This window comes from Anopheles funestus, chromosome 3RL (genome assembly GCF_943734845.2).
Source record: "Anopheles funestus chromosome 3RL, idAnoFuneDA-416_04, whole genome shotgun sequence".
Taxonomy (NCBI): domain Eukaryota; kingdom Metazoa; phylum Arthropoda; class Insecta; order Diptera; family Culicidae; genus Anopheles; species Anopheles funestus.
In genome coordinates this window covers 78,036,379-78,061,085 of record NC_064599.1, presented here as the reverse complement: position 1 = coordinate 78,061,085, position 24,707 = coordinate 78,036,379, and the positions used below count along the sequence as shown (strand labels likewise).

At 41.1% G+C, this 24,707-nt stretch overlaps 1 protein-coding gene across 1 annotated transcript; it reads left to right on the top strand.

Moving 5' to 3' along the window:
• Positions 1-365: 365 nt before the first annotated feature.
• LOC125768176 (protein sine oculis-like) lies at positions 366-22,615 on the top strand. Its single transcript, XM_049435506.1, has 6 exons — positions 366-1,325; positions 9,849-10,059; positions 13,498-13,625; positions 13,781-13,885; positions 15,061-15,116; positions 21,682-22,615. The coding sequence occupies exons 1-6, from the start codon at positions 1,014-1,016 to the stop codon at positions 22,337-22,339; spliced, it is 1,470 nt and encodes a 489-aa protein (XP_049291463.1). The 5' UTR covers positions 366-1,013; the 3' UTR covers positions 22,340-22,615.
• Positions 22,616-24,707: the final 2,092 nt, after the last annotated feature.

Genomic DNA, 24,707 nt, shown 5'->3' with positions numbered 1-24,707 from the left:
AAAACGATTGCGAGAAGTTTTTGAATATTAGAACATTTATTTTAAATTGTTAACAATCATCAGACGGTATTATTTAACAAATAATAAATAAATGTAAATAGTGTTGGATAAAACAAAAAACCATATTAAAAAAAAAATTGTAAAATATTTGAAATTATTCTCAAAAAATTAAATAAAAATTTGTATGTTTTTTAAGAAAACATAAAAAAAGGTTTATTCACAAAAACTTCACTGAAAGAAGATAAACTATCAATGACGAATAAAATATTCTAACGAACACACAATCAAAAGCAGCAAAGCATTGCAAAAACCGTAAACGTTTACACGCCACTGCAACAGCCAGCTTGCGCTCATCTGCTGCGCTGTGTTGCGTTTAGTGCGTTAAACAAATTTGAATCGTCAACAGGCGAACAGTGCGTTAGTCGGGTCTCGGTCTCGCTGCGGAACCATTGCGTGTTTATTTTCGTGTCACGAGCACGATCGTGTATGAATCAAAGGCGTCTTTGATCAGCCAGAGCACAAGCTGTACAGCACAACGGAAAATGTAAAGTGATTGATCGTCAGGTTTGAGTTTTCAGTGAGTTTTTGTAATAACAACCAAGCCGAGCCGAGCGAAAACAAAAAAAGAATGTTCCCAAGTGAAGATGATTCATTCGAAGAACAAATGGTGAAGTAAGGCTAGAAGGGGTGAAAAGTATATAGTGCAATTGGTTTAGTGCATTAAGGCTAGTTTATTGATGAGTGGATGTGATAGTTTAACCACCGTTTTGGGGAAAGTGTAAACAAAAGTTTTGATATTATGAAGCAAAGAGTGAATTACGTTACGAGTTCGCTAATACGAATGTGATGTGATATAGAGTGGTGAAATAATATAATGAGCATTATTTTTTTTTTGTTAAACCGCCATGCATTGAGTGAATGTGTGTAGAACAGATTCGAGAATTCATCCATTTCAAAGCAAAAGTGTTAGCCCCAGTTTCAATAACCGCTGTGACGTACAACAGAAAGAAAACATGCTGCAGCATCCATCGAGCGATTACTACGAGCTATCTGTGGCCACCAAACAGACGCCCCCAACATTTAGTCCACAAGGTGGTGTCGGTGGTGGTGGCGGTGGTGGAGGGACGGGCACATTAGTGATTAACAGCAATAACAACAACAACAACAACAGCAATAGTGTGAATAATAATAACAATAGCAGCGCCCCGAGCGACGCTGATCTGGAGCTGATTGCGCAGAATGGGACAAACGTCGGGTCGGCCGCTGATCGAGAATCGTTGCCAAGCTTCGGCTTCACCCAGGAGCAGGTGGCGTGCGTTTGCGAGGTGAGCCAAACCCACGACAAATCTAATGCGATTTCCCAGCATTTTGGGAAACAAAATTGAGCCGGAAATGTTAAAAAGCGTCCAACGCAAAACGGAATGAAGTGATCCGAGTTGACAAGCAATCTAAAGATGTTTTAGACCGAAAGGACGAGAACGTGAATGGTGTGGTGGCTGTTTTTGGTGGTAGCAATTGTGACCTTGAAAGGCGAACGCCTTTTATTTTCGCATTGTGTTTGGTGATGAAAATGTCAAACGGATTAAGACGGTTCGACCGGTGCCGGGTGGGTTTTCTGACAAATTAAACTGTGGTCGATCCCTTTTTATTGTTGTGGAAATACTTGATTGTTGCATTCGTCACAGCTGAGCGGTTCTTGAAGGTGGAATAGAATTGTTGTTGATGGAAAATTCGAACATAGGACTTACATTCTTATGGATGTTCTTTTTTCTGTTTTGGTTATAGTTTTATTCAAATTGAAATTGGGTGGAATTCGCTGTAGAAATTGTTAGTTAATTAATTCTTATAATTTGTATTAAAGAAATTTTGTTGTTAGGTTAGTTGTCAAACTTGAAAAAAATAGAAAATGTATTACAAAGTCATATTTTTGTGCTACAAACAAAAGCCTTATACTAAAGGCACCCATTTCATTAAAAAACGTAATTTCTATGAATTGTACTCCAGTATAATGATTGAAAAATTGATTAATAAGATGAGAAGCAAAATAAAACATAAAAAAAACTAGAATAAAATATTGTGAAACTAACAAAAGAACCAAAGAAAAGCTCTATGATCCATAAATTATTAAAAATTAAGAACGAGAGTAGAAGAGTAGAGAATTGAAGAAAAGAAGAACAGGAAAGTAAACAAAAGAATATGGAAAACATTATGGTCCTTTCGGGATCTTGCTTAATGCAATAAATATTTAAGAAATCAATCGATAATTGATTGAAAATGTGACCACTAAACATTAATTCGTTTGTTGCCCATTTTCATTTACTTCTTAGCATTAAATGCCTTTAAAAAAATTAACCATTTTACGCAGTAAGTAGCACTAAAAAAAGTACTGTGTTTAACAGTCGTGGCAATAATTTGTCATGTTTAAATGAGCAATTAAATATATATTTCACACTTGCATCAAATTGATCTTCCGCTTCGCCCCAAAAACGGACCGTATCCACAAAAAGGCACACAACAAAAAAAAAGCATTTTGTTAATTTCTCCTTCTTCGATTTTCTGAGCTGTTTTATTAAACTGCCCTTCCCTTATGCTTACGGGCCACCTTGTGGCAATCGAATCGTTTATCATTGCGATCCGTAACTATCGTTTCACGATGCACATAATCAGCATCGTCCGATCATCGTGTGGCTGGTGTTGGTGCATCCATCGTTCGTTACATTAATTTCCATGTTCCCACCTTTAAACGTTGTTGCAGTGTTATGTTGTCCTGTCTTTTTTTTTGGGCAACTCAAAACGGCTCAAGAGAAGAAGCAATTGTTTTTAGCTGGACAGTTCTTAACGCTTTGCGCGAACGTGTTTTCAAAGACGAGAGGGCGTAGAAACAAACTGCAAAGATTATCGAATCATACGTATTGCCGGTTGTGTCTTTCCGTTTGATTTCTTTTTCTTTTAATTGCCAAAGACAGTGAACAGAAGTATTCGGACACCACGACACAGCGCTCTTGCGCTGACGCTGTCCAGAACCGGGGGTAAGGTCTATGGTGAAGTCGATAAATTTACGCTCGCATCCTGCCCTCCCCCAAAAACGGGAATGTTTATGCTTTTTATGCTCCCAGTCCCCCCCCTGTGTGTCCCAGAGCAGCATCCAAGCTAACTTTTTTTTCTTGTGGCTTACCTTTCCCTGCGTTACCGGTTACGCGCATAATCGTAAAACATGCTGGCCCAATAGCTTCCAACTCACAACTGTGAGATCGGATCTGAGGCATCGTTTTGGTCACGCCAAAAAGGGGGGTAAGCGACACTGTCACAGCGGAAGAAAGTGAGAAAAATGGATCAAGAGAAGAAAAAAAACAAATTCCACCGATCGTTGCCACAGGTGAGCATGCGGAACCATGAGGACCGCTAAGGGTCACAGTGGGTTTTGGGAGCCATTCTGACGCGATCGATCGATAGAAAAGATCGAACAAATTGTTACCACTATCATCATCATGTGGTGTTTGAGTGTTTTCAGATTTTGTGTGTTTGTTTTGTTCGCCAACGCTAACTGCCTTTTTTTTCTCTCTCTCTCTCTTTATTTACGACCATCCACCTAAAACTGTGAAGCCTTCGCTTTCCGAACCGATGTGGAGTTGCACTCCGTGGGGGGTACCCATCTCGAATAGGAGGAATCCGGCGAGAAGAACACATTCCCAGCATCACCAGCAGGGTGTGTGTTGGTTTTTTACCGTGTGTGTATTCTCAAATAAGGGGGGTTTTAAAATTAGTATAACTAATTACAGCTAACAAGGAGTGATTTAGAAGCATCCAGGGAGTAGTTGGTTTGTTTGCCCACGGGTGATGGACAATAATTTCCAATGACATGTGCTCAGTTTTTAGTGTGTCATAATGTTACGATCAAGTTGTTGATCGTGCCGTTTTGTTGTCCTTTTTTTTGCTAAGGCAAATGTTGGTGACTCAATACCGATTCCGAGAGATTTTGAAAACAAAGCAAATGTCTAAAGGTTTGACGATGTTCTTCAATGGAGGAAGTTGCCTATTGAAGATATCATGTCCATTTTTTTCCATGGAATTTCTTAATGCTCGTTTCATCAAAGTTGATCCCAAATTTCAATTCTGAATATGGTGTTGGAAAAATAATACCTTGATAGATGGATCACAGTTTCATCCAACAATGATTTTTCCAAGATCTTCGTTTGGAAGCGCTTGGGAAATTACTTCATTTTTCTGATATTTATTTAAATTCCTTGGGTTTTACTGGACAACACCTCAAAACTTGTATATTTGGTCGTTCGATTGATCCATTGTATAGTATTTTAAGGATATAAACTGGAATGACATATCCAAACCTCATTGGTTCGTAGAACATTGATCATCATCAAAGACCCAAGAAAAAAAAGGAACTGAAAAAACCTTGTACCGTACCATTCAATTCTACTCATCGCACTGTGTGGAGTTAGCCTTTTCGATGGCGTTTTGTGTCTCGCTTCAGAAACCTTCTCTGGATCTGGCCTGGCCTAGGTGCTTCCACAACGTGTAGTACGTATAATGGTGGCCAGATTCAGTGCCGACTTCCTCCGACGTCGATCTAGTTGTCTTTTTTTGGCGGTACCAACAGCAGCAAGGGGAATAAATGTAATTCGATATCATTTGCCAGTTGGTCGATGTATCCCCGGACCCGTAAGGGCCGACATTTGAGCCCTCCTGTACTATGGGCGAGATATGAGTCTGGCTGTGTGTGTGTGTGTGTTTGTGTATTTTTCGTTGATGAAATGAGCAAGAGGGAACTCTTAAAAGCAATGTATAAAACACTAGCACATGTAGTATATAGATTTATATGCTGCACGCACACAATCTCCATGTTTTTTGCCGTGCTGTCCACATACTCTCATTGTCGTGATTGTCTCCGTTGGATTCGGCCTGGTTTTGCAATACCGAACTGTTAAAAGAACAAATAATGCAGTAAGGGAAAGGTACTGATTTCTATCCGAACTTCGAGCAGAATTTGATTGAAGCGTTTGAGGCGAGATCATTCATAAAAGTCGTTGTCTACCATTCCAAAAAGGGTTAATTGTCCAGCATATGGTTCCAGCTCGTCTTAAAGACGCATTCCCAATACCCAGCCCGGGATCTTGACTCGTAAAACGGCCCAAGAACATCCTTTTGAGAAGCGGTTGCTTTCGTGTCCTTTCGTACCGCAAAGCAAATGTGCTAAACAGATGATTGTTTACCCTTTTCCATATATTTTTATGCTGGCTTTAAAAGTGCTTCATAAACACTTGAACATTCTTTCGGTAGGGTAGGGTAATTTTACCGTTCCTTTCCGGTGTATATCCTTCAAGTTTAAACATCACTGCTGGGGCGAACACATTTGGAAAGAATTAAGGAAATGAGTTTGAGGAGTGGGAAATTATGGACGAGAAGAAGTGAACCCAGTCAAGTAGGATGGTGTATGATTGTTTAAGAAGTGCAAATAAGTGGATGAAAGGACACTCGAAACGATGACGAGGAGTTTCTTTTCATGGAATGCCAATCAATTTTTTGGGAGTTTTAGAATAGACTGAGCTAATTTTGAAGATAAGAACGATTTTTATGTTGAGACGTGTTATCTATCTGAAATATCAATCTGATTGTTTTGGTGTATGAATATCGATAACTTAATGATCCATTTTAGTTAAACTGTAGATATTTTAAGTTTTTCAAGAATTAAACTATAATTATTTTGTTCCCGATTATGTCACAAACACCTTTCCACATAAAACCTCAAATCCTCAACAAAAAACACGTGTTTCACAAGACATTCTATTTTAAAAAAGCAAACTCTTACAACTCATCCACATCTTCCCCCCATCAACATCCTTCCTTACTAAATATCCAATAAAACCGAATTTAACCCGTAGTAGCAACACCTTAACAGTTCAATGACAACCGTTTTATGTGCTCCAAATGGGGGCCAGATTTTATTACAAACATACACCGAACACCTTTTTTCCATCCGTTCGGGCATTCCTGTCAACTTTTTTTTGGGGGGGTCGTAAAAATATGAAATTTTCCTCATCATTTCAGTGTCGTTCGGAATTAATTCCGTCAAACTCCGTCACTCAATTGGACTGGGTCGACATCAAGAAGAAAGAGAAAAAAAAACTTCCGTCAAACTAACTTTCGTCACCGGGTAAAGGTGAATCTTTCTGCTACGTTGTAGCACAATTTGCACTTCTAGAAACCTGTGATCGTATGGGATGGTTTATAGCGAAACAAAAAAATGGTTAACCATAAACCTACGAACGATTTCTTCTGCTTCATATTTTCCAACCCTACCTAGACCACGGTACTGATGAATATTTGGCCACACGGTAGCACTGATTTATTAACTCGTCCTAAACCTCGCACCAGTAAACTGAACCGACCGAACCGGTGGTAATGCAGAGGAACGCCACGAAGAACCATTTTAAAAATAGATCATACAATTTAATGTTACATATGTCGGGATGCAACAGAGACGATGCTATGGTGTAGAATGTTGCCTTAAGGTGGTATTTGATATTTCAAGGGAGAATGTTTCGCGGAGTTCATAGGCGAGAATTGTCACTTGTAGCGAAATATTACGTTTCGTATTCCATTTCCTTCTATTTGTCAAGAATTTTGAGAATTTTAAATATTTCTTTTCTGTCGAAGGTGGTACAATATCTGGGATAACAATGTGGAAGGATTTTTTCATCTATTCATTAACCTTTAAATTTGATCAAGTTGTATAAAAATAATTTTACTGTAGAGTCCACTCTTCAGAAAATAATTCTAATATTTTTCTGATCGTTCTATTTCATTATGGAGCACCTGTCATCATTGCAAACTTACTTTTGCCGACAACATCCAACACTTTTATATGACTAAAATATGTTTCAACCTTTCACCTGAACGCACCTGTCTCTAAACACAACTCAGGGCGGCTAATCCTGCTGCATCGATCGGTTCCGGCGTAACTCAATACGACGCGCTTTCCCTTTCGTGCTGCGGGACGTCCCGGGTTAGGATAGGTGAAACTGTCTTATGCAAGCAAACACTAAAGTCGAAGCATACATTTTTAGACCAGACTGTCCACGGTAGATGGCCTGGCGCAACGCAAGAGAACGACAAATTTTTAGTACTCACCCTCGCGCTTACGGGACGTCGGGTCGGATTAAAGAACTGACTTTTTGTTGTTGCTTCAAGCAAACCGAACACCATCATACCCGTGTCTGGAAGAAATGACCCGTCTGTGCGGGTGATGGACATGTTGGAATTAAAAAAGTCCAGTTAAAAAGCAAAATCATAGCCCACAAACAAAACAAAAAATCACCCACCCGAAGAAGTTAAAAATGTTTAAAAAGGAAGAAACAAAAATCGGTGCAAATGTTAAAAACAAAACACCTCAACCGTTCCAGATTTAAAATAAAAGTGCACATGCGTTGGGAAAATATTTTCCCACCGAAACAAAAGTGATGCCGGTGGCGATATCTGATAGTGCAGGTTGCAAAGTGCACAACACCGCACACCCATTCAAGTGCGTGCGTGTGTGGCTGTTTGTGTCGGATTTTTTTTTCTTTCTGTAAGACGCCCAGAAGGACATTACATGGGGTGAAGGGAAAGCAAATAATCACCGTTGGTTCGCGATATATGCAGTAGCACACATTTGGATACGTTTAAATACAGTAAGTAGTGTGCGAAAGGCAACAGCAAGGTTCTGTCCTGAGGTTGGGTAATTTATTTTCATTATTGAGAATGAAGAACATAAGTAGAACATTGATAATAAACAGTTGGTGTACGAGATTTGACATGACATTTTATATCAAAATTGCATTGGAATTTGTACACTATTATGAAGATTGGATAAATGTCAAACATTCAAATTACCTTGCGAAGGCAATTTTACTTATTAAGCTCTTAATCAGCTCAGTTGTTTTTACAGATTTGCGGGAGTCTTCTGAACTGTCAAACGAAGTTGGTTATCAATGCGTCTTTTTTAATGAACTTCTCTAGAGGGTTTGTCTATCTCCTCCTAGGCTCTATCACGATTCATCTGGAAGGATTGTTCGGTGACATTTTAATGACATGACCGATTAATTAATACTACTCTGAGCAGATTTTTTACAAAGATCTCGTAACTGTCAACATCAACATTAGGGGATATTGAGGTTCAGTAAAGTCTCGCTTCTGAAACTATTGTCAGTTTTGGTGTACCTTGCATTAATAATAGTAGATTGCTGTACTTATTGAGAAAATTTTGATAATCACAGATTGTATACGATCAATGAAAATTTACGAAATAATGTCACACGCTAGAAAATGTCTTACAACCATTCCATTACAAAGTTGTCGATCGTTCGCCTCTAGGTGTCATCTTTCTATACCATTCTATTAATTGTGATTAATTAATACGGCTCGTGTGCATTCGCTTACGTGCGACGGTATCCTTCCCCTTCTACACCGTGTTTCCACCATCAATCATACCACAGTTTTGGACCCGGCTCGATCAAATCCCAACTCCCTGCTTTAGGGATGATTTCTCGCACCACAAAATGCATGTAAATGTCAAAAGCACGCTTCATCACAATCCGCTTCTCGGTCGACCAACCGAACCCGGTACCGAATGTGGTGATATTATTAGCCAACTTTTTGCTACAATGTAAGCGAACGATGATCATCAGCAAAACGGTCTAGAGGACAACTTTTCCACCCAGCCAGCGAACCTGGTTCTCACTGTCAGTTCGAATCAGTCATCGCCGCTATTGAGCAAAATTAGTGTAGATCTATCTAATAACCTTCCTTTCCCATTCCTTCACTAGAACAAGCAACAGTTGGATGGTGTTTTGTGAGAGAGAGAAAAAAAGGGACACGAAATGGACCAACCATAAAGATTGGCATCGAAGGAAAATTAGATTTTCCGTGCTACCACTTCCGGCAAGCGTCAACGGCCTACCGGCGGAGATGCAGGGAGCGTGTGGAATGTTTTTCTTTTCGTTGAAAATAATTCAATATCTGTAACGCCTATCCTATTGCACCCTGGGGAATTTTGTGGAATCTTCCGGCGCTAGCCCATGTTTTCCGTTTCTCGGATTGGAATGTCCCTCGGGGAATGATAGAAATAAGATACCGGCAGTCGGATAGGACATCCTAAGTACTACTGACTTGTGTAAGTGATAAATTTATGAACTTCCTTGTTGCATTGCGGTAAATTGTCTACAAATAATGTCACGATATTTCCGGTTCCATTGGCTTGTTGGAAGAGGAATTTATTGGATGTAAAGTACCGAAGTTCCAACAGCAGCGACCAGAGAAGCAATTGAACCTCAAAGTATGCAACAAAGTGCCAGTTATGTTTCAACAAACTTCGTACAGAATCGCTGCGATGGTGCGCATTAAACATTCGGTCGTTGTCATCATCAGCATCGCACCAAAGATCTAATAAACTTGTCATAACCGTTAACATATGACCGTCAGATGGTTTTGCAAATGGGGCAACCGATGCGCACAGCGTGCGAGCAAGTTACGGCACGATAAACGTTCGGATCCCTTCGAGGAAGTCGGTGGCAAGAATGATTCTCAGTGACTCCCGCCTCCCGACCGAACATGTGTGGTTGATTTATTTTCATTCTAACTGTCCCGTTTGTGTTCAGTTCGGTGGGACGTACCGGGGGGTGCGCTAAACGGTTCGTAAAGATCTTGCTTTACGGAGCAATTTAAGGAAGCTGAGCATCGGAAGAAATGACCCGAAAGGGCTAGTCATGCTATACAATGTGCGAAATATGACTATTTAGAAAATACGAAAGAATTCTTACCTTGTTTTGAATATTTGCTTCCTATGTACTCCACAGGTTCTACAGCAGGCAGGGAATGTGGAGCGGTTAGGACGATTTCTCTGGTCTCTGCCACAGTGTGATAAGCTGCAGCTGCACGAATCCGTCCTGAAGGCGAAGGCAGTAGTCGCGTTTCATCGCGGTAACTTCAAGGAGCTGTATCGGCTACTCGAACACCATCAGTACTCGCCGCACAACCACGCCAAACTGCAGGCACTATGGCTTAAAGGTACTGTTCCCGAGCTGTTTCACCAAAATCAATTCTTTCACAGGACAAATAGCCGGCGTTCCAGTGCGTTGTTTAGAAGTCTAAATTTATCATCACCGAAGCCGGTTGATGTTCTCCTTAAGTGAAAACATATGCCGCGACCGGGCATGCTCACGCTTGTCATCTCACCGTGCGGGTTAACGTACTGCGGTTCGATATCTCTTGGTGGGGCCACCGTTGAGCATCTCGGTGATCCAATTACCGAAACCTCCTGCGCTCCTGTGACCTGTACGCAAAACTCTTTGATGATGGGGTTCTAGTCGCGTCAACTCAACCGGACAGCCGGTGCCGGATGAACGGCAAAACTCCATGGCAACCCTTACCTTCAACAAAGTATGCAGGAGCACACGCAGCAAACATACTGGGAAATCGCGCACTCTGTTCCACATCCATTTGAATAGCCTACAACAGTTGGAAAGAGAGGCGAAATGGTTTTGCCACAAACCAAAACTTGCAACGACTCCGAATTTGATGGAAGCCTTTTTTGACGTATACCAACAACGTGCTTGAGAAATGTCTAACGTTCCAAGCGCCATAATGCGTCCACAATATGGGAGGCAAGTGATGTAAAAACCTGTGCGAAACCTTAGAAATTATTCCAATGGCTTAGAGGAAGTAATGTAGAAAAGGGTTTAGATATTAACGGTGCACTTCTATACACCTTTGATTGGTGCATTCCGGTTCCTCTTGTATTGGACGAGTTGATTATGTATCACTACTGGTCTTAAGAGTCTCGCGATCTAATCGCTTCCCCAAAAACAGCTTGAACTTTTTGATTGACATTTAATTTTATGATCGATCGACTGTTTTTTTTCTGCTGCTGCGTCACAAATCCGAGCAGGTCGAACAAGAATCGGGTAAAACTCGATGCGATAAGCTGATCTGTCGTCGATTGTGGTATTGTTGGTTTTTTTTGTCCGTAGATTACTGTTGGGTTTTATTTCCTAAAACCACTTCTAGTCACGTCTCACGGAACATGCTGAGCCGGTCGCTCACGTGCCCCTTCCAAGAATGTCACACTGGCACAAGAGATATGGAGAATGCGGGATCCCAAGTGTCCCGCTGTCTCTTCACTGTGGTCAGTGGTAGACAAATACGTTAGACACTGACTGGTGGATGGCTTTTTTTTGTTTTGTGGGGCATTTTATTTAGTTACGTTTGCTGGAAACCTGTTTACCGGTCCAAACTTTTACCCCGAGCTCCGATCGAGTGATCAGTACGGATGTGAAGAAACAACGGAGATAGCGAGTGGTGGACAGCAAAATTCGAATAAAACAATAATAAAACCTCAGCGTGTGCTGGCAACTTCCCTCCATGCATCAACGAACCGTTCCACCGTTTCGTAGTGTCCGTAAAGCACTAAAATATGTCCAAATGGAACCCGAACATGAGCACAGAAGCGTCACAAGATCGAAAGATGATCGCGTACAACGCGACCGTGGCATTGGATTCTGTCCGTGTCCGTGTACAGAGAAGGCCTCCCCGGGCACCCGGGATATTCCAAATCTGACCGTAGAAGCAATTATATTTATTTGTCTATAAAAATTATGGACCTTTAAGCATTTTATTTCATTTCGATATACACCTTCTCGTGTGGAGGTTGGTGGAATCGATCCTTCCTCTGGTAACAAACCACACACACACACACAAACACGAGCGAGAGGAACCAAGAATTTGACACCTTCCTGCGTACGATCTGTTGGCGTTTATCCTCGTCCTTACGATGCTTGCGTACGGTCCGGAAGGTCACCCAGCATCATCAGGTTGAGCAGCTGACGGGCGGCTAGCCCACGATGGTTGAAGATGTATTTTGTCTTAAATTCCCCGTCCCAATCTCACCACGGAGACTCCCACCACCACCAACTACCACAGATGACTGCACCACCAAGCAGCTCATCTGGGGTGGCCAAACGTATCAAGCGCATCTGATCTGAATGCGCTGATAAGAGTGGCGGTTCAGGTAACCGATCTTGCTGGATCTTGCTAACGTTTCGAGACCTCGACATTCCTTCCAATCTTTCTCATTCGGACGCAGTGATTTTGCCGTCCTTGCCGTCTGTTTGTATTCTTTTCAGTGTTGCTTTCTGGTTCTAGTGAACCGGCGTCTACGAAACGTGTGACAAATAAACGGCTAACCCCCACCCGGGCGAACAGATTCTCTCTCGCTCTTTTCCACTGTTTTTCCCCTTCGCTTGTTCCTTCGCAAAGTGACATCGAGTGTCAGTTTTCATTTTTATTAGTCTCGGCGCGTACGATAGTACATTTGTTAACGAAACCAACCGTGACTGGAGCGATGGAGACGGATCACTTATAGATGATCACGGAGCCGAATGTAGGTTTTTGCTTTCACGATCAAGCAGATAGGACATCAGACTGGATCGTTGTGGGTGGTTCTTAGCCTTTGAATGATACAATTTTTTGCTACATTAGCAAATTTTAAAGATCTTTTGCGAAGCAAATAGTTGTAGATTCGGAGTCTTTCACCTTTAATTCCTGAATAAGTTTTCATCAGTAACTAAATAACTTTTATGGATACACATTCCTTTGGTATTTTTTTCCAAGGAATTTATTCTGACAGTTCTTGATCTTCAAGTAAGCATCTTCCGGAGGTTTTGCTTCCTGGAACTCTTTCCCTTGGAACCCACAACCGAAAAGTCAAATCTGTCAATAATTATTTATATGCGTTTCTGATGGCACCTTTTAATTTAGTTAAACAACCAAATTCCCCCTTCAACGCTTCGAAACCGGATTCTTCGGGTCCGGGACATGCACGCACACACGAACACACTATAATTTGTTATTCAAATTTTCACTCTGGCTTTTGTTTGGCAAAGGCGTGAGCACACCGATCGATTTGTTCTCACCAATAAATCAACCAATTTTCGCTTATCCCGTCCCTCGCGCTTGCCTTTGGGACGCGATCCTCGCGATCATCGCGTTTGAAGAAGATCCCTTTTTGTTTCTTCCTACTGTCGGTTCACGATCACACCCCCGTTTCACACACGTTCTCTAATCTTGGTGCGGACATGTTGGTCGAGTTTTATGAGCATCATAATTTAGCACACGCGTCGCATGTTTGGTTGGGTGCCGAGGAACTGATCGCTGTGTTTGATTTTTGGTGCGTGAAAATGGTTCTAATTTTATGGCAGCTACTGAGACAACCTTCGGGCGAGTACTTTATTGCAGTGCTGTTTTACATCCAATAAGCGGTTAACAATGACAAAGAGAGTTGTTTGTGATGTGGAAATATTGTATAAATTGGTATACAAAAGCAACTCAGAAATTAAAGCGGTTTATTGCAAACATATTGCATACTATCAGGCGCTGGGAAGCCATTAAAATATCATTTAAATTCTTCTTTTTTAATATATTTTTTTTAAATTGATCATTTGCTTCCAGCACACTACGTGGAGGCAGAAAAGCTTCGTGGACGACCGCTCGGTGCGGTCGGTAAATATCGTGTCCGGCGCAAATTCCCACTGCCTCGCACAATCTGGGATGGAGAGGAAACGAGCTACTGTTTTAAGGTAAGCTATTTCATCAAAGGATCAGTTTCGTCCCGATAGTGAAGGAGCTTGTTTAGTTTGGAAAATGAACAAAACAACGGAATAAGTTCTTCCACCTTTCTGATCGATTTGTGCTTCACTTTAACCTTCAACATTTATCTCTCCAAAAACTGTAGGAAAAATCAAGATCGGTCCTGCGCGATTGGTACACCCATAATCCCTACCCATCGCCAAGAGAAAAGCGGGAGCTGGCCGAAGCAACCGGATTAACGACGACGCAGGTAAGTGATCTAGACAGGCTCTTCCTGCTACTGGACAGGTTTTTTGGGCAGTTTGGTTTTTGCTCTCCCAAAGCAAGACGAAAAGGATACAAACCCGGAAAGGATATCGAAGGGTTCCTGCTACGGTGCTACGAGCTCTCTCTTTTTGATGTTAGGGAATTGACTGGTCTTTATTATTTTTTTCTTTATTTTCGGAAGCCATTGCAAACCTTCCACAGACAGCCTATTGTGTCCGGGCTCCGTCTCGCTCCGTGTCGATAGGATGATAGGAAATTTGATAGTTACGGTTCGATGATAAGACTGTTGTTGTCTGCATTTTCCGCCGTTCAAAGAAAGCCCTGGAAAACGTTCAACCTGCTGCTGCTACCGGTCGTGTTGTCGTGTAAGGCTTGGTTAGAAAGTATGTGAAGTTATCATCTCCGTAAGGCATCGTTTTTTTCCTATTTTGTTTTCTCCCGGTACGACATTCCTTCGTCACGGTTGCAAACGATGCGTGCCATGAGGCGGAGTAGAAATTGGATCGGATTATTATGATTACAATTAATAATATCCTTCTGCCCTTTTCTTTTCGAGCGTTACCGGGCTGTTTTAAATATATCTTTCTTCTTTTGTAATGTGGCTGTGAGTTTGACATGTCTTTTTTTTTGGAGATTGTGTGCAGGTATAGAGAGAACGAGGAGATCCTTTAAACGGATTAACTGGCGTCAGGTCGTTCAAAAACAGCATCTTGCTGGATTTGTTTTCGGGATGAAGAAACGGATCATCCTGCGAATAGTAAGCGATGCTTATCCTGGTTAATGCAATCAGGAAGATGAATGCAATAAATGTTACGAAATCTTCTTCCAAATAGTGTAATAGTTTTGAAAAACGTTTGGTGTCTTAGTTAAGAGTTGATTATTTTTAACCACCACATGAAGAATTCCCGAAGAATTTTTGTGTCAAGATCAATTAAATTTCTTTTACCTTTTCATTGAGGAACGGAAGTCAATTTCTCCCCAAAAACACAATTAGGACCATTCAAGAGAATTTAAAATTACGAGGACTTTCTGTTTGTAAAACCTCAAACAATGGAAGCAATTATCACACACCCTGTCCAGTTGATTATCCCTTGTTCTGATTTGGATCTTAATTTTGTACCATTCCTTCGCTAACGATCTTGGACATCTTTATTGCAGGTCTCGAATTGGTTCAAAAATCGACGACAGCGTGATCGAGCAGCTGAGCACAAAGAGTAAGTATTATTTGCCGTTTGCAGTTGAGTGTTAATTGTGTTGTACTTTGCAATTGTCTTATATTGATTATGTGTGTGATTTTTTCTTCTCAAGCAATGAAGCCTTTTTGGGCAATAATTGGGTTGAATAATTGGGAAAAAATTGTGGAAATCATTTTTTTTTTCTAAAGACCTCACAATTTGTAAGTTTCATGATTGGTTTGTCAATTTTATAGCGTCTTGTAAATTATATAAATCCTCTCTCTTGATTGACAAACGTTCACAACCATCTTTGAGATTGCTTTGCATTAGTTTAAGGGGTGCAGTTGTGCAGTTATTTGCAGATGCATTTGTGACTTCATTTGGGAATCATTGGTGCCGTTGCTCGGTGTCCGTCACAACACATCGGCCCAAAACGGGGAATGTGTCCCGAAGCTTCCTGCAAACGATCGAGGGTGTCTCAAACAAAAAAAAAAAAACGGGAAAAACCTTCCCAAGCACTGAAACTGAAGAAGCCTTGTAATGGTCCCTTTCTATCGTACAAATAACAAGGGCAATAGCATTCGTGCAGCGCACGAAGAAAACCCACAGGCACACCACAGTGAAAGAGCCGAGCACGGTGGCCACCGGTGGCCACGCACAAGAGGGAGGATAAATAAAATGTAAATAAAAATATCAAATTTCAGCCACAATATGGATTTTTCCTCACAATTCCTCTCTCTCTCTCTCGTTCCCTTGTGTGTGTGTGTCTATGTCCTCCTGGATGTGGTAAAGGGCAGAAGGGAAGCGGAGGGGCAAATTTTTCCCACTTACTCCCACCCGAAACGTTCGGCGCATCGCTGCGCATTCGATGTGTCTTTTGTTTGTTTCATGGCGGCCTTTTCCAGTCCCAAGGAAAGGGGGGTACCTTCACGGGAGTACCCTTTTTCCACCGGCACCGGTTCAGTTTGGTCGTTTCGGTTCGGTTAAAACTAGACAAGACCCGGTTTGAGTAGTTTTTCCTCGCTCGCATGCGCACTTTTCGCTAGGGCAAAGACCGAACAACCGAACCAAAATAAAGCTCCACCGGGCGAAGGGCTTCGAGCAACTATTTGTGATGGTGCCGGTCTAGTTGCGTCAGTCGTATGGGGGGCCTCCTGGACCTGGAGCCCGGATCGTATGGCAACATATGTCCCTTTTGTTGTTGTTACCGTGTACTTTCTTTTATGGTGGCAATGGCGCGGACCGATTGATGGATGCTTCGGCATGATTTTAAATTGATACGATTTAGGAGCGACGTGTGCGGGATCGTAACGGTCGTTATTTTCCCATCCCATCGCAATGGAATAAATGGAAGGGAAGTTGTCATTCGTGACAGATTTACTGAAATCCATTGAATATTTTATAAGGGCAAAGGGCTTAATTTTGTTTTTAATTTAAGGCCAGATTTATTTTGTTTAATTGCAATAATATGCACCATTTTTATTCATTAAAGGTAGAGGAAAAATATGTTATTCCCTTGTAGTTTGCGCATATCAGCGTGTTACAGGATGAATTATAGCAAATTATAGCAACAGTACGATAATCGTGTACAGGCGTCCCCCGAGTTACGACACCCTCGAGATACGACGATTTTGATCTTGACAGTTGACAGTTGTTATTTTACTCAAATTGTCCGTTTTTTTTTATTTTTACCGGCAACCGTCAAAAAATCAGGGTCTGAACTGAATATAAAAATTAAATCGTTGGAATAAGCTTATACATTCTCGATAAATATTTTAAGGAAATACAGTAGAACGTCGATTATCCGGGGCGGATTAACCGTGTGCCGAAAATTGACAGCTGTTCTACCATAGTATAGTACATAGATACTGTATACGCTTTATCTAGATATATAAATGGCGTTGATAATTAATGGAGTATTATCCGTGGAAATCGATTAACCGGCATCAGTCCGGTCCCGAGCACCCCGGATAATCGACGTTCTACTGTATTGAATAGATATTGAAAAAGTTAATTAATATACTATTTAAAACTATTTCTAGATTAGAATCTCTAGAATCTTTGCATAAAGCCTTTGACTCTCTACGTATGATTATAAACGATGTATTATCGACTTAAGACGATTTCGACTAACGCTTTGCTTCGGGCTCTTTTTTCAGTCTCAAATACAGTCGTAATTCGGGGGACGCTTGTAATTATAATAAATGTTGTCTCCTTTAAACGAGAAATGTTTCAAAAAACTCACAGAAATTTGTAGCAGAAAAGCATATTTGCAGTAGAAAAATTATTGTACACAAACAACCTTAACTTTACTAAGGATGAATGGTCGAAAAAAGGTTCAAAAGGTGTAATACAACTCAATTAATTTTAAAAGCATAATTAGTTATGTTTAGTGAACACGTAAAAAAGCAAAAAAAAAAATACATAAACAACATTAAATTGCTTCTCGTTTTAAGTGACGTGATAATTGCTTATGTAAACAGAAGAGAATGGTCGTTCGATGGATGCACTTTCCGAATGATCCCATTCAAGCGTGATGCACTTATGTTTATGTTTGTATGATGAAAGTGTCGGTAAACAAAGCAAAGGGGTAGCAAAGATCTATCTTCTGATCAGCTGTTCCGATGTTTGATTTATATTTTGTAGCAATGATTGATGAATTATTTCTTTAGTTTATCACCCGCAAAGAGTCTCCTTAAACTCTCTTGTGGCATGCATTTGGCTGCATTGTGAGTGCGTTCTTGTGCTTGTTTAACATTCTACAGCCCCCCAGTTACGATAAAACAAAGGAAGGTTAGAACGTGTGCGAATGCGCTCCACCAACGACCACACGTACATAGCAAAAGCATATAAACAGCATAAAAAGCAAACACATAACATAGTGTGCAATTCCAGCAAACAGTACTGTTTGTACAAAAAGGGAAATGGGGGGAAGGATTCCGAGAAAATTTCCCACCCTGGTGACGCACTTTATGGTGACGCGGGGGCGGTTTTGAGCTTGGAAAAAGGATCGAAGTTCGAACGCGTGCTCGCTTGTGGGTGGGCATCAAATCGGGCCCGATGCTAGGGGGGCCACCCTAGTTGTCATCCTTTGCGTGCGTGGTGTAAGGTGAAACTTTGCGCGCGTAGAATTGTTGTTGAGATTGGGGCGAAAGTTTATGCATTTTTGCCTAAACTCCGATCATAGCAGAACATTTGATCCTCGCATGAAATGGGACACCATGCTTTTTTTCTCTTCTTCTAATTACAGTTTGCATCGAAACGGTGGTTAAGTTTCATCTTCGTGGGTTTACGCTTCTCTTTTAGGTTCTTCTATGAGCTTTAAACGTGCAACCTGTTGCGTATACGTTCCAAAGAGTTTAAATCCCACCAGAATAAGACACTGTAAGAACTGTTTGCAAATCCTTCGAAATTGTACCATTGAAAAACAAAATGGCTACTCTCAAAGTTAGAACACCGAGGGAAAGAATATTTCGCCTGTCTTTTGCGTGTGTTGTTCCACACGTTTGGAAGGATTCCCCAAGCAAGGGTAGAAGACGACAGCACCACAAGCAAAACATCGTCAGAAGCAATGAAAACCGCCCTTTAAATGATAATGTTCCGCTTCTATTGGTGAATGCCAAAAGATTTGCGCTACGGCCGAAGGCTCTCGTTCGTTGTTGGATAAGGTGTGGTGGATATGCTTGGAGCGAATGTTTTTGTATCTCCACATGTGTGTGTGTGTTTGTGACAGTTAATGTGGAGAAGGTTGGTGTTGGTGGTGGGCGGAAAAAGGGCCAAACCTTCCTTTTTTCCCGATCCTTTCCATAAATACGCTCAGTCGCTATCTAAACAAAGGCAAGCAAAACGAGAAACTTGATCCTCGCGCAAGCCCGCTGGAGAATGGCGGCCAAACAACCGGGAAGATGGATGGCCCCCGTGTTTCGGGGTTGATGGGCTTTTCCTTTCGGACCACCACCGCCACCACCATTGCCAGCGACCACCGCGGGAAGCAAAACGGGCGGAAAGTGGCGGGTTGACGGTTGATTGTGGTTTCATTGTGTGTTTTTTTCCTTCTTCTTTCTACTCTCTACTCTCGGTCTCTTTCTTACCCGCACACGTGTTCTTTTTCCCCTTGCTCTTTTTCACCAAACACGGAAAAGAGCAAGCAAGCGTTACACTGGCGAACAAGCGCGCCAACTACGCGATCGTAGTGTAACGCTCCGTAACCCCCGATGTACAGTCGATGCATTCACGGAAATTAATGGCGTATCGGATAACACATCGTGGTAACCCTCCCTCTTCCGTTCCCTTTTCCCTCATTCCGCTTTCCTTTGTTTGTAACACCCTTCGCTTGTGGCCTACTATGTTTGCCTCGTTTCAACGATGACGATGATGATGATGCTGCGCGCCGTCGCGTTAAGATATATTTTTAGCAAAATAAAAAAAAAGAAACAGAAAAAAACCGTATCGAAAACGGAAACAACGATTGAGTGCCTCGGTGTGTGTGTGTCGACCTGGTCGGCGAGGAGACCTGGTCGGTGGATGGGTGGTGGAAATTCTTGTGGGTGCGTTTTGGGAAATGACGCTGGGCGGGTGTATGTTGAAGGATGATAATCAACAATGACATTATGACGGCATTGACGAGACACTGGATGTTACTGGAGTTATTTATGAGTGTGCAAGAGAAGGATAACCACAGAGCAAGTGGGAGACGTTGTACGATACGGAGTGACACATTTTTATTAAATGAATAATAGTATTGTGCATTTTTATTTTTTTTGCATCACTTGTATTGCTGTTAGGATAGTTTTTTTTATTACTGATATGGGAATGGGACAAGGTCACGTAAAATAATGCATAATCTGACACAAATGAACAGGGGCGCTAGATTATTGACTGATAACTCGTCAATTTGAGGAACGATAAATGTTGTTTTAAGCTAATTAGATGGATGATAAAACTATTCTAAGAATAAAAAGATTAAAGATTAAATTTAAAAAACCTAAGATTAAGAAGAAATGAAAGAACAAAATGTTTAAGAGCGTTTAATTTTTTTCCGACGGCAATTTTAAAAGAAATGTTTTTATCAATAATGTTTGAATTATTTAAAACGTAAGAATTTTTTTAGACAATTGTGTTTTTTTCTGAATCCTTTTTCTACCTTACTTTATTGTAAAGTTTGTTTAAAATGCTTATCATGTTTGTAAATATTTTTATTCAATAATATATTATTTTATTGTTAAATGTTTATTCTTACTATTTAATTAATCTTCAATAAAGAATAGAAATTGTTGTTTATATGTTTTAGGACCAATATCTGGTTTTTACAAAATTTTGGTTTTTTTTTGTGGAATCCAAAATTATTTCATCCACCATAGGGCAGCAAAATAATACTTTTTGCTTTAACTTGTATCGTAACACATGCGTATGCATAGTTTATGGCAGAAAAATGCAGTAAAATTGCATTCCTGTATTTATCATTTCCTTACTTTTCCTCGAATATGCGCAACCTAATGAGGTGCATTGTTTGATAATATCAAGGGACACGCGCCCATTTGTCGTCCGTGGTCTCTTTTCGGTAAGGGCCGGTTGACAAATTTCGCAAAAACCAAATTCTTGTTTCACCCCGTTGTTTGTTATTTTATTTTTACTACCATTGTTTATCACACAAGGAACACAACACGCAGCGATAGTTTTTACATGCTCACAAAAGTGTCTTTTTTGTATATTTTAATTTAAAAACAAAACAACAAAAGATACCAAAAAGTCAATCTTCAACACAAACGCTAACACACACATACACACGCCGGAATGTAGCTAATTAATTCGGGAAGCGTGAACTTTAAATTGCCAGTGTTTAGATCGACCAATTAATTACGGTTAAGTGCCAGAGCGCGTTTGGAGGAACCAGGCGCTTCCATCGGGCCGCGATCTTTCACCGTTGCGTATGGGCATGATGTGCGTGTACGTATGTCGAATGGTGTGTAGACCCTTGCCAACGGCATAAACTATTTATTTTATTTCTTCAGGACTTCAGGCTGCCGTCACTGGTTGACGATTAGCATGACGTTGGTTGGGGTTGATTGTTTTATTTCTATTTTCTATGTTCGTATGCTTCTTGAATAATTCATTCTATTCGCTAGATGTTGGATGGATGTTAGAAAAAAAGGTGAAAAAAAACAAAATGTATTTAACACCTTCGATTGGTGTCTGTTTTGCAGAATGTTTGATCAACTTTTGCTTAAATGCAAATTAACTGATACCTTCACACAAATCCAATTTGATTAGAAATAGAATGGCTTATGTTTTTGCTTTCTAAATATTTGGTTCAACATTAGCAAACCTCCATTAATAAGCGACTGGAAAGGGTTTCCTCTTTCCAGTTAAAAGACAAACAGCCGATTGAAATAGATTGATCCATTTGAATCCAATTAATAAACGTTCAAATCGCATCTAAAACAGCGCTTCGGAATGTAGATAAATTGGGTGCTAACGTAAGGTTTGTGCACCTACTCGGGCTGTTTGATATATTGCCGATAATTTTTTTTCTATACATTTGAATTCTCAATTTTTTAACTCGTCCTAACGTTACTTTCTTTTTTTGCTTCAAACTCTCTTTCAGCACTGGAGAATCGGACAAGCAGCATCTGGACTCGTCGAGCGATTCCGATATGGAGGGCCCAAGTTTGGCCTCGATGACCTCCGGCAATGGTGTCGGTGGACCGGGCGGAGTTCTGCATGCAACTGCCGGTGGTGGAATACATCTCGGTACGAGCGGTGGAACCCTAACGTCCCACACGGCCAGTGGAGGAGTGTCCGGTGGTGTGCTGGGCGGTGGTTCGACCGGTGGTCCCGGTGCAGGCGGTGGAGGTGGTGGTGGTGGAGTTGGGCTTGGTTCGGGGTCTCTTGAACATCATCACCAGCACGGTGCTCACACGCATCATGCACACCATCAAGGTTCGGCTCATGCGCACACACCAGGAGCACAGCAGCAGCAAGGACAAGCGCATTCCCATGCACACCACAACCATCAGCAGCAGCAACAGCAGCAACAGCAGCAACAGCAACAGCAGCAACAGCATCTGCACCACCATCATCATCATCATCATCAACCCCAACCACTAGGTACGCGGAATGGCAACCTGATGAACATTGGGCCCGGTGTCGGTAGCAAAACGACATCGATCGGATCCCTCTCGGCGGCGGCTGCCTATTCGCACTTTCACAACGTGATGGGTTCGATGCCACTGTACGATATCGGTGATTATCAGCACTTATGATTTTAAGCCACCAGTCACAAATCCTTACCCCTTTGTGGAATGGAAAACGGGAGGAGTTATCCAGCAGTTGCTTGGCATATTCCATCCATGGCGTACATTCGGTGAGGCAACTAGAAAACGCACGCGCGATCTTTGCTAGTGAAATAATGCATATTAACTCAATTTGAAATTTCGGGCGTAGCGTTTCAATAGTTTTCTTTGTGTAATCAAAAGTTTACGGCTAAGAATAGTGTATTTAAATGAAAATATGGAATGCATATACTAGATCAACTTATACACGTATGCAGTTGGATTGTTTTATTATAACGAAAGAAAGAGGTATAAAAACGATAAAAGTAATTTATTTTATAATAAGAATTAGCCTGACTGTATGCTATACGTTATGCAAATGCGATTTTCGAACAGTGATTGCATACATTTAGGCGGACATCAATATGATTTCAAAACTATTGAACCGATGAGTTGGTAACTAGTACGCCTGAAAGTATGCATGCCTCAGGACTTATTAGCTCATGGGATGAATTTTTGTATGATTAGTTTAACGTAATATAATATTTTCAAATCTCAGTGTGATTTCTATTCCACGGATCACACTTTTCCTGTCCTAGAGCTTCATTATGTGAAAATTATTTTATCGTGCGGGATAGATTTCATTCATTGCGTTCTGGAAATTTTCGCGTACAGAGAAAACTCCAAAACAGTTGAAACCTAGTTTCACTAGTTCCAGGAAAACATCCACAATGATCATTACTATTCCAGCGCGTACCTAAGCGTGGTAACCAAGCAACAATTTCACTTTTCCTTTGTTCTGTCAGAATGTTCCCAACACAAACCGACCTGCAAATGAGTACTTTCCCATAGCAACGGAAAATTCACTCAACCCACAACACACACAAGATACGGCAGATTTCACTATTACGCAACGCAAAAGGTAAACGTAGCATCAAACATCCGAATGTCGGAAGAATCTCGTACAAGAATAAAAAAAGAGGGACATGATACCCTGTCATTAGTAGCGCCCACCGTTCGTATCATCCTTTTTGCGCACAGCACGGTGGGAAAATGTTGTTGAGTGCAAAGGTTCGTAAACAAATCATTTAGCCGACTTTTCCAAATCAACGCGGGATGATTGACACGTCGATGTGGAAAATGTATCTCTTCGTACCGGTTGTTCCATTCGCTTTTTGCTGGGCACGTGACGTGTAGTCATGATAATTATTTCATCTTCGGCGCCACCTACTGGATAAGATTAGGAACACCTTGCCAACGTGCTGTGGGTATCTCCACTGGTAGACACGTGGCGGACGAAAGATTTCAATCCGTTCGCCTGTAACGCCTTTTAATGGAGCGTACTAATAGGATTCTTTTTGGGTTCATTTTAATTGGTACCACAAGAGCGGGGTTGTTCTGTGGTGGGTAGATAGCGAATCATTTCCATAGCAACGGCGTTGATACGGCGTGGGAAAATGAAGGTAGAATGTTTTTAATTTGAAACACAATTATAGTCACTTGGTTAGGATAAGGTACACACCAGCAACCAGCTGGTGGTTATGCGATGTGCCATCTAAAATGTACTCATGATCTTATCGTTTATTAGACGATAATAATTCGTTTTCGAAAAATACGCCTTCTGCTATCAGGATCGACGTTCAAACAAACCAGCTTTCAATGAAACGGTGCGTCTCGATTACTTGCTCACGTGCAAGCTACCATTCAACCCGGGTCTGTTGGAAGCGGAGTAATCATCCAAATCACATGCTACCTACACGAAACAAACAGTCTCCGTTCGGTAAACTGCCCTATGATCTCGTGCCATTTTTTTACAACAACGTAGGTGACTGTAGCTTTCTTATTCTTCATTAATACTCTTTATATCACGTTATCGACGCGCATGTTGTTATCTAGACCACCGTCTAACCGATTTGAAATACGTTATCGGACAATAAAAATAATATTCGGTTGTGAGGAGGAGGAGCATGATGAAGAATTTTTGATACTTTTTAGTAGTAATTTATGCACTTAAAACTTTGAAATCGAAATGGAATATTCGAAAGTATTTGTATGAAAAGCTAGCCTCGTAACTCGTGTCTAATGAACTCACAATTTTCATTCATAAAATTCCATCATCTGTTGATGTCTAGTTCTAGGTTGTAATACTATGTGTAGCAGCTTGAGTAATAGCAAATGATCAACACTGTTGGGCAGAGTTGGGCAGGTGGTGGCTATGAATTCAACAAAAAAGGTAAAACATTAAAATGCAATCGACATTGAGATATCAGTTCAATTACGGTACGATAACGGCAATGCCGGTGCGTTAGATAGCGGGCGGCCCGCTATTCTTTCACAGTCAGTGGGGGATTCCTGATAA

Excerpts from the sequence above, each read along its gene's own strand:
- LOC125768176 (XM_049435506.1), top strand. The coding sequence starts at position 1,014 with ATGCTGCAGCATCCATCGAGCGATTACTACGAGCTATCTGTGGCCACC. Across the intron at positions 1,326-9,848 it reads AGGTGGCGTGCGTTTGCGAG|GTTCTACAGCAGGCAGGGAA; the intron begins GTGAGCCAAACC and ends TGTACTCCACAG. Across the intron at positions 13,626-13,780 it reads AAACGAGCTACTGTTTTAAG|GAAAAATCAAGATCGGTCCT; the intron begins GTAAGCTATTTC and ends CAAAAACTGTAG.